General features: G+C 38.7%; 2 protein-coding genes across 2 annotated transcripts; one reads left to right on the forward strand and one right to left on the reverse strand.

The window, feature by feature from the left end:
• Nucleotides 1-3,200: 3,200 nt before the first annotated feature.
• On the forward strand, nt 3,201-7,675 carry xpa (xeroderma pigmentosum, complementation group A). Its single transcript, XM_085459872.1, has 5 exons — nt 3,201-3,599; nt 4,842-4,947; nt 5,465-5,630; nt 6,452-6,569; nt 6,664-7,675. Exons 1-5 carry the CDS (start codon nt 3,329-3,331, stop codon nt 6,816-6,818), a joined length of 816 nt encoding a protein of 271 aa, XP_085315998.1. The 5' UTR covers nt 3,201-3,328; the 3' UTR covers nt 6,819-7,675.
• Nucleotides 7,676-8,300: 625 nt separating this feature from the next.
• kpna7 (karyopherin alpha 7 (importin alpha 8)) lies at nt 8,301-12,103 on the reverse strand. Its single transcript, XM_085460921.1, has 12 exons — nt 12,016-12,103; nt 11,766-11,921; nt 11,621-11,691; nt 11,193-11,361; nt 10,923-11,022; nt 10,632-10,714; nt 10,104-10,190; nt 9,833-10,009; nt 9,418-9,651; nt 8,856-9,038; nt 8,593-8,739; nt 8,301-8,436 (listed from the first exon to the last, which is right to left on the reverse strand). Exons 1-12 carry the CDS (start codon nt 12,079-12,081, stop codon nt 8,350-8,352), a joined length of 1,560 nt encoding a protein of 519 aa, XP_085317047.1. The 5' UTR covers nt 12,082-12,103; the 3' UTR covers nt 8,301-8,349.
• Nucleotides 12,104-13,540: the final 1,437 nt, after the last annotated feature.

Here is a 13,540-nt window from a genome sequence, read left to right on the forward strand (position 1 = left end):
AGTCAGCCTCTGCTGATTCTTCCCCAAACCCAAACGTTGTCTCTGGCCTACCTTGTTGCTTCATTTGAATAAACCTTTGTCATTTGGGTTGGGGTCCTTGCTAGTTAAATGAGCTGTAGACCATTATCACCTCCCTCTGCTGTTAATTCTTGGAAGTGCAAACATTAGCATTTAAAACAAGTAAAAAAATAAATAAATAATGGAAACAATATATCACATCTTTGTTAAAATTATTCTTGGATTTTTTTTTAAATTCTGTATGCTAATATTGAAAAGATGTCATGAAAAATATCAGCTTTATTCAGGTACATATATATATATGCATATATATTTCTGATTTTTCTTTTCATTGTACTTTAACTGTATTCTTATTTTTTTAAAATAAGTGTACAGTTTATTTCCATAAAACTGATACCAACTATTCCGAACGTCAAAATGTGTGTTTATTGTGTATTTTTATGTATACTACTTTTTTGTAATCGTTAATTGAGACTAATGTGATTGTAAGCGTTTGTATGTCAAAGTCATAACAAACAGCAGCTTATAAAACTCAGCACAATGTTCTCAGACTCCAGCTCAGATTTAGCCAGTCTATGCAGTATCACTACTACATTTTTCGTGCTTTGATGGATCATAAGAATGTGAGGAATGTATGTGAATGAGTGCATTTAGAAAGATTCGTTCCGACCAGTTTCAACAACAATGTTATAATGTTCTACTTGAAACATGTATTATACTGTAAAAACATATATAATTTATCTCTGTATAAAATGTTATATGGTCAAATAAAAAAAAATTAAAAAAATCAATGTCGGTGAACTTTTTTAGTTAATATTAAGAAATAGATGCTCCCGACAGCCTTGTCAGCCTAATTTAACTGCAGTATATTTGCAATTTGTGAATGAAAATCATATGAATTACTCTGCAGATCTTGGAATACTTTGCCTGCTAGATTCTTAACAAAATGTGACATTGACATATTTAAATCACGTAAATAGGGAGGTCAGTTTACCACTCAACCTTCCTCATAACACAGATTAGCAGTGTCATCCATCAGGATGTGGTTTGCTTTACATAGACACAAGCCTCTTACAAAAGCAGGCATGGCCCGCTGCAAAGACCAGTGAGATGCAACCAAGATTAAATGGACAGCTGAGGACAGCGGTAAAGGTTGTTCTTGGGGGATATCTGAGGACATTTCCTCACTACCTATAAATTTAGGTTGTGAGTAACTCAAGTACCTGTCTGCCAGTTAACAAGCTACAAAATCACCCCAGCCAAATTCCCATATATGTATCAAGTGTCTTTGTCAGTAACTGAGTAAATGTGTGTGCTATTGATTCCTATAAAAGAATGATCATTTTTGGGGTGGAACTGTTTTAGGATTACAGAAGTTGTATACAGATATAAGTATGATGACATTTAAAATGTGCTTGTTAGGGAGTAACTGAATAACTGAACTGAATATAACTAATGTTGAGTGTGGACACACACAAGCTAATGAGTTTTGCCCTGTAAAGGTTCAAGGGCATTAGGTCAGTGAAAGTCGTAATGAGTGGCATTCTGGTGCAGCGATAATGAGTTTACATTCTCACAAAACCAGGATTAAGAAAGATTTATAATTTGAAATACTATATTTAGAAGCCATTAAGGGTGCAAGTGTTTTACTTTTGTGCAGGTTCCTTTTCATATTGGAGATCGTTTAAAAAGAAAGAAAGAAAGAAAAAAGAAAGCAAGATTATTTAGGAAAAAGAGTTTTGAATGGTGTGAGATATCATATTAGCCATAATTCCTCTGACTAATACTTCTGGAAATTACAAATAATTAAAAAAAATTACATTCACATTTCCATGACGCTTTCCAGTCAAAATGCTTTACTCTTACATTAGTATGACAGGACTGGTTATAACTGTTGGATAAATTAATAATAAATTAATAATAACTCAGCAGAAGCACAAGCTGATTGTCTCCAGGCCATGCTACGCTGATGCTGTAATTTGCAGCAATCTTTAAGAAGTTTACAAATATAAAGCTCTTCTTTGATGTTGGCGGTGTTTTGCTCCACTCTCTGCCAAGATGATCTCACATAACTTCACTAATATTGAGGTCTGAGCTCTGGGGAAGCCAATTCATGACTGATAGTAATGTGTGTTTTTCTATTTGGGAATGCTTTCGCTGCATTACCAGTGTCTTTGGGATCATTGTTAATAGTAAATGGTCTGGTTCTTATGTAGCACTGTTCTACTCGAGTATTCAAAGCACTTTATATGACATTACTCATGGACCCATTTAAACCCATTCATACAATTTTTTAAAATGCTATTTCTACCTAAGTGCTTTCTATACAGACTACAACGAAAGCATCTGAGAGCAACTCGGGGTTCAGTATCTTCCACAAGGATACTTTGGCATGCAGACTGGAGCAGCTAGTAATGAAAACACCAATCTTCTGATTAGTAGATAATCTGATCTTCCAATCTGAGCAGCCAATCAGATGTTTTCCAGATGATAATACACAGTGGATCAGAATCTTACCATACTTTTTCTGTTTGTACATCCATCAATTTTGACAAGACCGCTGACTAAAATGTAACACCAAACAATAACAGTGCCTCCCTTGTGTTTGACAAATGACTGTAGGCTCTGCTTAGCTCTTCTTTCCTAATATCCACCATCAGGTCCATAAACCCTGTTGCTACTGAAGGACCATATACACCTGTCAGGCCCTGGGTCTGGTCTCTGTTGTTTCTTCAAGACATGACTTTCAGATACTGTATGTGTTTCAGGCCCGACAATTCTTTTGAATGAAGAAAAAGTCTGGATAGCTGTTACTAAAGAGTAACTGAAACATTTTAAGAAACTCTGGCTCATTGGGAGCTTTATTTAAGGATACATTGTATCCTTTCTTTTTGACTAAGTTTAGAAAATAATAATAATAATAATAATAATAATAATAATAATAATTGGAAATATTGAATTTCTGGTTTTACAATCACTAAGCCATAAGAATCAAAATGAATATGCAATATTTTATTATATAAAGTGTAATAAATAGATATGTGGACGTTTTTGAATTCAGTTACTATTAGTCCGATAGCGGTGTGCTTTACTCCACACGGGGTCAGACAGAAGGTGGCGGTATTGCCCCCGAAAGCTGTTTGAAAATCACCAAAAGACCCAAACGAAAAAGAAGCCGGAAGCATTCAGCTGTCAGTTTTGTAACAACAATCTAGTGCTGGACTTTGCATGGAGCGAGAGGGACCGGGGCAAGTTCTGCAGAGTAATTTAATTCATTGCTCTGCCGTGATCGCTGTGTTTAGAGAGCACCATGGATCCGTCACAGGCCGAGACAGTGGATGGTGGTGCTTCGAGTCCCAAACTCGAGCTTTCCCCGGCGATGCGGGCTAAAATCGAGAGGAACCGGCAGCGGGCGTTGATGCTCCGACAAGCCCGTCTTGCGAGTCGTCCTTTGTCCGCTGTGGAGGGCGCAACAGCGGCCAAAGTTTCCAAGACCATCGACTCGGGAGCTGGGTTCTTTATCGACGAGGAGGGAAATATAGAGGGAGAGCAGACGATCAAGGTAGTGGTGCATCAGCCAGGTGTGTGTTTAGTTAGACAAATACGTGCTCGTCTCGTACTTACATTACAGTTTTTCCTCAAATGCTAAAACACATGTCACAAACGTTACCACCAGGTCCCCCAATGTCCAAACACAACACCCTTCTCTAAAGCTACATAAACACAACCACACCTTCCCACTGCAAAACTCAAACTCCCACACCAAGAGAGCAGCTCGAAGCTGTCAAAACTGTAAACACTATACACAGCATTACACACTACAGCAAAACAATTGAAAACACAATGCTCAATTTGTGAGAAGGTTCTTTGTTTCATAACTGCCAATGCATATTTTAGAAACTATACAGTAACGGATCGTCGTAGATCTCTGCAGAGGATTAGGCATTTAGATTTGTGAGTTTCATATGAGTAGTATAAATCTATAGAAAATCCTGCATGTACGTACACTACTGTAACACAACTCAATGCAAAAACAGAATCTATTGCACACAACAGTAATCTTGAAAACATGAACAGGGTGTGAAGTTTTTTTATTTACGTTATTCACACCACACACACACCACAATCACTGTGCGGCATCATGTCGCTGAGCTGTTGCTCGCATCTCGTCCGTAATGATGGTGCGAGGTTGTCTTGCTCTCCCTCCTGGACCTTCTCCTCTCCCATGTTGGCCTTCTCCTCTTCCTCGTTGGTCGCTCCTCTTCCTCCTCTCATTTGAACTCCTCTTCCTCATTGGCCTGCTCCTCTTCTTCCAGGGCCAGCTCTTCTCCCTCCTCTGCATCAAATTCCTCTTCCCCTGACTCTGCCTTCATCCATTGTGTTTGTTTGGAACCTTCAGCATACTGTGCACTCTGAACTTGCTTTTACATGTGGGTACAGCATTAGCAACAAGTGTCTTCAATTTTGAGTCATTGTGTGTAGTGAATGACGCCAGGTGTGTTCCCTGTGTTCAAAGATTGGTGACTGTGGCAAGCATTTTGCATCACATGGGCTTTCATTTGAGAATATGAGCAGAGTTGTTTTGCAACATGTGTTTTAGCAAGGAAAAATGTGTTTAGATTTATGAGTACAGAGGGTTGTGTTTTGTGAATTGTGTCTTCATGTGACATGCGTTTATGGTACTGGAATATGGTGGCTACATTTAGTAAATGTGTTTAGACTACTGGTCATTTGGGTTGCAGGATTGGCTTTTGTGTTTTAACATTTGAGAAAAACTGTATTTACCTTTGTTCTTGATCACTGTGGGTCTGCGTTGTTTTCAGCTCCGGTGATTGAACCAGAGTACCTGATGTGTGATGAATGTCAGAAACCCTTTATGGACTCGTACCTGAGCAACAGCTTTGACCTGTCTGTGTGCGACAACTGCAGGTATACACTTACACACACACCTGATGTGTTTGCTGCAGTCTGTGTGCACAATTAATACGTTTATATTTATTAGATTTATTTGGTGACTTATATTTTAAAACTTTGAACCATAAACACCTGCAAGCCTCACTGATTTCCAGTGTTTAACAGCTGTTTACAGTCATGCTCCCTGAGATCTGGAAGAATTTGGAGGATGAATTAACACCTCCTCATGTTACATGTTACATGTACTGAACCTTTTTTTTTTAAACAAAACTAAACTAAGGCTTCATCATGACGAAATTTAAAAAAAGGATGATTTGCTGTCATTTACTGTATTTGCTTGTGCATTCTATATTAAGCATTAAGATACCTAAACATTTTGTGTTGGTGTCCATCACAGTCTATGTATTTAGGGGCTTTAAAGTGCAATGTTTTGGTCATTTAGTTGCCTCAAACTTTTTTTGTGTATAACTGTCAACTTTGTTTTATATAGTCGTACAACTAAAGATCTATTTTAAACCTATTTCCTTTTCAGGGACAATGAGGAAAAGCACAAGCTGATCTCCAGGACTGAGGCTAAGCAGCGCTACCTGCTGAAGGACTGTGACCTGGACAAGAGGGAGCCTCCTCTCAGGTTTATACTGAAGAAAAACCCCCATAACCCACGTTGGGGAGATATGAAGCTCTACCTCCAGCTGCAGGTATGAAAATATGCGAAGGGCAGTTCATACAACTTTTTTAACCTATATTCACGTTATGCTAATATTCTTAAGCATTCAGTGTTGTGTGGCTAGACTGCTCACTGTGAACTTAAATATAGTATTTCTGTCTTAAAAAGCTTAATGTATGTGAAACTTTATTCATATAAAAAAAGTGAAGTGATTGGTTCGTAAATCTTCACTAAAAACAAGCAGATAATTGTTTTGTTTTGTTTTAAGTTTACAATGCACACGTTTTATGACACAAGCTTACCAATTAACTGTAATTTTAACACACTGTGTGTTAAAAATCGTTAGTCATTAGATTTGTGATAACATAAATAATGTGAAAATACTATTACCCAAGAAATGAGAGGCTGAGGTGTGAGTAAACCAAAGTACCGCTAAATGTTCAGGAAATGTATTAGGGTGTATGTTTTGTAGATTATGTAAAAGTCTCTTTTACATAATCTTAAAGTGAAGAAGATGGTAAAAGTGATTTAAACTTGCAGTCTTTCTAATGGACAGCAGGGGGCGATTCCTTTGGTTACAAAAAGATCTATGAAAAAAAACTTAGTTCCCACTTGGTTTAGTAACTTATTAATCACTTTTAAACATTTAGAATTTACTAGCTACAGTGTGGCTGACTAGTCCTCGGTTTTCCAGATATTAGCTTCAACCCAAAACCAAAGATGGCTGCAGCGAAATGCTTAAATTTCAACTTTAAAGCAGAATTTTACAATTCCAAGGGGGGCATCATGGTGCCAGTGTCCATCTTACCTGTACAGTCTATGGACCTGCTAAAAGGTTTTTGTATATTACAGGTGGAGAAAAGATGTATGGAGGTGTGGGGTTCAGAGGAAGCTCTAGAAGAAGCCAGAGAAACAAGAGAAGAGAACAGAGAGGTGCAGAAGCAAAAACGCTTCAACAAGAAGGTCAAAGGTTGGTGTTTGCTTTGAGCCAAAATTCTCCCCTCCCAAATGGGTTACACTGAGCATTGTTAAACATCAGCTGTGTGTCTCTGTGCGTGTATCAGAGCTACGCAGAACAGTAAGGAGCAGTATGTGGACCAAAAACACCACCGCTCACCAGCATGAGTACGGACCAGAAGAGGTTGTAGATGAAGAGGAAGACCTCTACAAGAAAACGTGCCTCACTTGTGGACATGAGCTTAGCTATGAGAAAATGTAGAGACACACGTCCACAAACACTGTTAAAGACTGATGTCTGGTGCTTCGACAGGAACGCAAGTTTCCAAATTCCTATTTGTATTTTTTCCATTTATAATAAATAGCAATAAAATGCTCCACCTAGATCACATAATAGGGGCCAAAATCACCATTGTATTCAACACATTAGCAGTAAGTTCTTTTTTTTAATGGCTGTTGCACATCTTAGCTTGATTGCTGACTCAGTTGTATTTTTAGCCATACCTATGCACATTGCTTTTCATTGTTCTGCATCATTTGAAATTTGGCAAGTCAAGGAAAGCATGATACTGAAACTTGTGTAAAATGTTGTGTAAAAAATTGTAGGTCTTCCTTGTGACAAATAGGACATTTTCCAAAGCTGCTGCCTTCTTAGAAAAAGTCATATCTTAGGAGGGCAGTTATGAAAGAAGTCTGCAGCTGTTGCCAGATGTCTAAGACTAGAAGTTCACATCACCTGCTGTAGTTTTGTTTTCATCATGGCTTTATGCTCAAGGCATTCTGGGAGTCAGTCCAGTGCCAGTCTGCCAAGAGTATCAATTTTCAATTGATAAAGACATTATCAAAGAGCATTGGCCAGATGCACCAGTGCACACACTTCAGCCTGGTCTGACCATTGTGAATTTTCACATCTTGGTTTTTATAAATGTTATTTTGTATTAGCTTTAAGGAAATGTCTAAATTTCTTTATTTGTAACGATGTAATTAAAAATTCTCTAGTTGTAAAGTTCTGAAAATGCTTTATTTATAGGTCCCTTCTGTTAGCTAGGTCGTCTGTAATGCTATTCTACAGAGCAAAGCTGTAGTTCGTGATCAGTGTGCAGCCACATCTCAACTACATTTCAGTGGTATGCGAAGAGGATGGGTGGCTTTGGCAATTCATGCTTTTGACTTAGTCTTCTACTTCCTCACAGTGCATGTGAGGGGTGGAAAGTGTACTTCATTATACTTTTTGCACGAGTGTCTGAATTACTAGTTCAGAGTGTAGTCAGCCAGACTTGAATGCTTAAATTTCAGTAAAGGAGGGATTGCCAACTCATGTTCAGTTTTAATAAACTTCAGAGTCACTACCAACTGTAGGAAGCAGGACATGATCCTGACAGTTTAGACACTGGTGGATGAAGCAGGTGGGGACGGGATAAAGGAGAGTGCCACAAATGTTCGAGAGGCAGAAATAAAGCACCTTTAACTGAGGCCAATTTTCTTGTCAGTCTTCTGCAAGCTAATGATTTGCCCAGAGTGATACAGAATAAGTTACAGCGCAGGAAAGTAGTAAAGTGAAACTAGCAACCCGAATTCCAGCAATGCAGTTGACGTCTAGCCCTTACTCAAGTTTACACTTGAGAAGTTGCAGATTTAACCGTTTTAAATGTTGGAAAACTTGTGACATTTTAGTTTGCTGTGGTTCACAGGTGCAATGAGATTTGCCCAAGTTACCCATGACTGTTTAGTACCATTGAGATCATTCCTTTATTCAAATTTTCAACATGAATTCAAAACATACAGAGTCAGTTTTAAAATTCAAAGGCTTTCTGGACATCAGGGCTTTGAAAAGCAAATTCATCCTCTGTTGCATCAACCTTCTCACCATGAGTGTCACTCTAGATAGAGAGGGTAAGAGAGAAAAAAAAAAAATTTAGTCAGCTTTCAAATCAAAATGCAAAAATAAAATACAAATATTAGTACAAGTTCCCAACTTCAGATTACAAAGTTTAAGGCTTACATTATAACTGTTCATCCACACAGCTAAGACTTACATCACTAAAGTACTTCTCAATTATGTTATGTGCAGCCTGATACACCATTTCATTGTCATGGTTCTGCAGCATCTCAATGCGGTCCAGTCCTCCCAGCTCTTCAATCAACAGGCTAAGCTTCTCCATCTCACCAAGCTTTTCTGCAGCCTGAAAAAGTCACAGCCAACCCCACCAAACATAGTATCATTTAGACTTAAATCTCACTGCATTTTAATTTAGCCAGATTAATGCATTTTATAATCTGCGACATCTTCTGCCCTCACCATGAAGATGTTGTTTATGGCATCCAATATGACCAGAATGACTTTAGCATCTTTGACCTGAAGTAGGTTAATGATTGCTTCCAGAGCACCACTCTGCACCAACTGGACTACCTGCTCCACAGTAGCCCCACTAGTCAAGTTTGTCACAGCCCAAACAGCTTCCCTCTGAGTTTTGAAGTCACCCTGAGACGAGGAAGAATATTTACAAAAATAAAATATTTGGCAGCTGAACAGATAAGCCCATTGTTACTTGTGAAATTGGACAATTTTCTGTATTAAAGAAAAATAAAAAAAAAAATAAAAAAAAACCTAACATACTGATGGCTAGCTTACTCAGAATCTGAACGGCACTAGTGTTTAAGTGCCAACTTTCGGTGTTGATTTCAGCCCATTTATCACAACTTCACTTGGAAAAGAACTAAACTCCTACACTTCATTGTGGCCTTTATCCACAGAGTGATGGCTCATTAAAACTACGTTGGATCAAGTAACCCAGTAAACACAAAGGTGGTGTACACAGTTTTACACTTTGAATTCAGACTACAGATTGAAGGCTACTCACATTTCTCAGTAAGTGTACTAGAGGAGGAAGCAGACCACAGGTGATCAGCTGTTGGATTTGCTTGCATGGACCTGCAGCAATGTTGGACAAGGCCCATGCTGCCTCCTTCTGAATACTGGCCTTTGGATGCCTCATTAACTTGGGTAAGACATTTAGAACTCCAGCATCAATTGCAGTCTCAGTCTGTAGGTCAGAGCCACTCACTATGTTCCCAATGGAGCGGAGAGCTGGGGTCTGGTTGTCAAAGATTTATGAAAAAAAAAAAGTATATGAAGTGATCATTCATATTCAAATGCAACACTGAGTAATGACAGAGGGGAAAGTATTAAATCTTCGTATCTCATGTCAGATTTTTAACTTATGCTCAAGTGACAGACCCTTAAGTTCAGAGTAGGGGTGTGTGTATATACACTACCATGACACCAAGCTCCTGGTGACTCATGAGCTCCACCAGTCGAGGAACAATACCGGTTTTCACTACAATTTCAATGCGGTCATTGTCACCATCAGAAAGGTAGGAGATTGCCCAGCATGCATCAGATAAGATGTCCTTGTCACTTAGATGAAGCAGCTGGACCAGTGAAGGAAGCATCTACAGAAGCAGAAGATGTAGCTTATCAACTGGTGGATTTGGAATTAAGATGTGCAATCTGATCACGTGTCAATACAACAGTTCCTGATCTTACCTGCTGGACTGCAGACAAGGGTGGAAATGGATTCTTGTTTCGACACAGGTTGGACAGAGTCCATGTCAGGTTACGCAAATAGCCAACCTAGAGTTAGAGTCAATTACAGTTTAGACTTGAAGTTTCTTTCACCATTTTACTAGTTATCTGTTAATACTATTTTAGTAGCTTTTAGTTGAAGAATCATGCAGTTGAAGTATTATTAATAATAATCTTCCTCATTAGAACTTATTTGATCACATTTGACCAATTTGATGCACTCATTGGCATTGAAAGCCATCAACATGAATTACTATACACTAGAACCAGTTAAAGGCAGTCAAGTTCCTTTGTGGAAACTTCAGTTTGACAAATTAAAACCATAGATTTTTCAGCATAATGCATTTAAACCAGTCATGATTTGGCAGTGTGGTTAAAGTGCAAAGCTAAACCTAGACTCTACCAAGTGCAGGACAATCTCAAATCCAGAATATTTAGAAGTTATCAGAAAAAGAGGACAAACACAAACAAAGCTTGCATAAAACTGACCGGTGTGTCTGGAGAGATTCGAGACAACAAGGCTGGGATGACATTGCACTCAATCAGGACATCGCGATAAGTTGCACCATCACCTGAGGAGTAGTTACATTGTAAGCATAACAATGAAACTGAAGTAGAGGACTGGATTTTATTTTCCATATTCCTTTGTTTAGTGGGAAGACCATAGAGTTACTCAGCAACTGAGGCGCTTTTTGAAACTCATCTCAGATTCCCATTTTCAACACCCCCCTTTGTTAGAGCAAAGCCAGACATGACAATACATTGTATTTAAGATTTAACCTGCAATGTTCCCAAGAGCCCAGACAGCCTGTTCACTAATGTGCAGCATTGGCGAGGACAGCAAAGAGATGAAAGCTGGTACAGCCCCATGTTCCACCACCTGAGGGTAGACACACACATTTAGTCTGCTCTGAAAATGGCTTGAGGTTACAAGGTAAACCCAAAGCAGACATGTGACTATAATATGTTGAATATTGACAATATCCAACATGTTGATAGATTACTGTGAAATCTGTCCAACATAACATTAATATCAGACAGCTTTAATACCTGCTGTGTATGCCAAGAGGTCCCAGAGGCAATGTTTGTTAGAGCCCAAGCTGCTTCAAACTGCAGAGTTGGCTCATCGTCCATAGACAGGAAGGACACAAAGTTAGACAGCAAACCAGCATCTATAATCTCCTTCAGAGGAGGGTTACGCTCTTGAGAAAGCAGCTTCCTGAGGAGACGATTAAAAAAAAAAAAGTTAAGGTACAGGCTTTACTTTGCTCAGTTCACTTGTACCCAATAAATTCTTGGGTGTCATTAACATTGTATAAACGCCCATTACGGTTTCCCCACAGGTCCCATGTGATCCCTGAAATTGATGTTTTTCTTTACAGACAGACTGAGCTGGTAATCATCTGTGAGATGGCAAAAAGCAAGGGTTACATTTGAAGACAGTATCAGACAGATCATAATCATCCCTGAACACTCACCGGGCTGCCTGACAGCCTCGGGTCTGGGACTTCCTGCAGTCGCTGTTCACGTCTTTAATTATGTCCTCAATGGATAAGTGGGTCACCTGGATTACAGGTATGTTGTTAGAGTCTCTGCTAGTTTTAGTAGAGTTATTAAAGGTTTCTGGAAACTTACCAGCTCGTTGGGGATGTAGTCTGGAGACAGGGCCTCCTCGTCCGGGAGGGACGACAGCGTTATATTTCTTCTTTTCAAGAAATTTTCATTCTTGTGAGCTTTGCGCAACTCCACGCATTCCGTGATCCTTTTCTCCCGAAGTTTCTACAGGAGTAGATGGTGTAGCTCAGATAAAATAACCCATTACATAGAACCTAAAAAAATAAATAAATTAAAAAAAAAATCATAGTCAACTTACTGCTGGATCTTTCCCCTTATTCTTAAATTTGGAGAGCCGTTCGTCGGTAACGTTTTTGGTGGGCATGTTGGCCTTTGAGCGCACAGTAATCCAAGCTCCTGAAATAAAAACTCAGTGAAACCAACCGCCGGGTGATTATATTTGTCAAAGCCGCCTCAGGTGAATCAAGTTAGATGTGATTATTGGAGGAGTCGTGCTGATTCATTCAAGCGCAGCTGTGCAGGTTTCAATTAAGTAACGAACTTTAGGGCTCCCGCAAGGTCACTTTCAGTCTACAGCAAGAATAGAACGAACTGCTTCTTTTAAAAATATTCGCAAAAACAATAAAATAAAATAAAAGCAAAAAATGTAATTCTACTACAGACTGCCTTTTACTAGATTTTAATTTTATACGGATCATAGCTCAAATTAAAGGCTGGGGATTTCCATTTTTAAATATTTTTTTTCCTATAATGCACTCTGGAATACACATGATACATGCATAATAATACATATATATATGTACACAGTTATGAGAAATAATTAAACGCTAGCAGCCTAAATTCCTCGCACTGGAAATTCTGGGGGCTGCAGACGCTTTTGCGTAGGATTAATCTTAGACGGCAGAGGGCAGCACAACATAACAGACAAACTGCTTGCATTTGATCAAAAGAACTGTGACGAAGTTAAAGTCCCTGCTAAATAAAAAGAAGATTTTAAATGTATAATTAATTAGTTCGTGCCTATCGAACAGTTGGTTTTAATTCAGCTGTTTATTTTAGTATGAAGAATAAAAGAAAAAGAAAAAAAAGGTGGAGCTAAACAGTGAAAATGAGAAAATAAATAGATCGAAGTAGTGAAAGAGAAGAAAGTCACTGACAGAGAAAGCTAGCTAGAGAAAAAGTGACAGTGATGGAGTCTCGTCTTCCTCTGTAATGACCAGGAAGGGCCGAACAATAGTCAGAGGTTTCCCTCTGACCAAGTTATACAGTAATCACTTCCTCTTGATAACACTCACACACGCAGAGGGTCATGCGACTGTAAGGGCTCAGACTCATGTGCTGTACTGTGCTGTATAAACACACCAATTTTTTCTACTTCCTCGCCTACAATCAAACGCACAACACAATGCTCATCACAGTTGTTTCCTCTAATGCAGCACCTCAAGAGTCTTTCCCAGACCAACTGCCTCTCTTCTACACACACACACACACACACACACACACACACACACACACACACACACACACACACACACACACACGCACATATATATATATATATATATATATATATATATATATATATATATATATATATATATATAAATAGGGCATGCAAACATAAATCTATCCAGCTCAGGTTTACTTTAAATGTGCTTTATATATACAGATAAAACAGCTCAGCCCACTGCAGCTCGACCTCTGCCCACCTGTATAGCCCACTGAGAAGGTCACCAAGCAGCTACAAGGCAGATGTTATACTGAAAAGGTTTTTATACTGAATATTATACATCAGTGTCAGTCATTTGAATGAATCATTAAAA

Source organism: Copadichromis virginalis, linkage group LG6, assembly GCF_057382275.1.
Source record: "Copadichromis virginalis isolate Kocher_CV1m ecotype Utaka linkage group LG6, C_Virginalis_male_GT1.1, whole genome shotgun sequence".
NCBI lineage: Eukaryota > Metazoa > Chordata > Actinopteri > Cichliformes > Cichlidae > Copadichromis > Copadichromis virginalis.

What these genes read in the sequence shown, in the direction of transcription:
- xpa (XM_085459872.1), top strand. Translation starts at nt 3,329, where the DNA reads ATGGATCCGTCACAGGCCGAGACAGTGGATGGTGGTGCTTCGAGTCCC. An exon ending in GGTAGTGGTGCATCAGCCAG is followed by an intron (nt 3,600 to 4,841) that starts GTGTGTGTTTAG and finishes CGTTGTTTTCAG; the next exon opens with CTCCGGTGATTGAACCAGAG. An exon ending in AGCTCTACCTCCAGCTGCAG is followed by an intron (nt 5,631 to 6,451) that starts GTATGAAAATAT and finishes TGTATATTACAG; the next exon opens with GTGGAGAAAAGATGTATGGA.
- kpna7 (XM_085460921.1), bottom strand. Translation starts at nt 12,081, where the DNA reads ATGCCCACCAAAAACGTTACCGACGAACGGCTCTCCAAATTTAAGAAT. An exon ending in TAGTACACTTACTGAGAAAT is followed by an intron (nt 9,039 to 9,417) that starts GTGAGTAGCCTT and finishes TCCTCGTCTCAG; the next exon opens with GGTGACTTCAAAACTCAGAG. An exon ending in CCATAAACAACATCTTCATG is followed by an intron (nt 8,740 to 8,855) that starts GTGAGGGCAGAA and finishes TGACTTTTTCAG; the next exon opens with GCTGCAGAAAAGCTTGGTGA.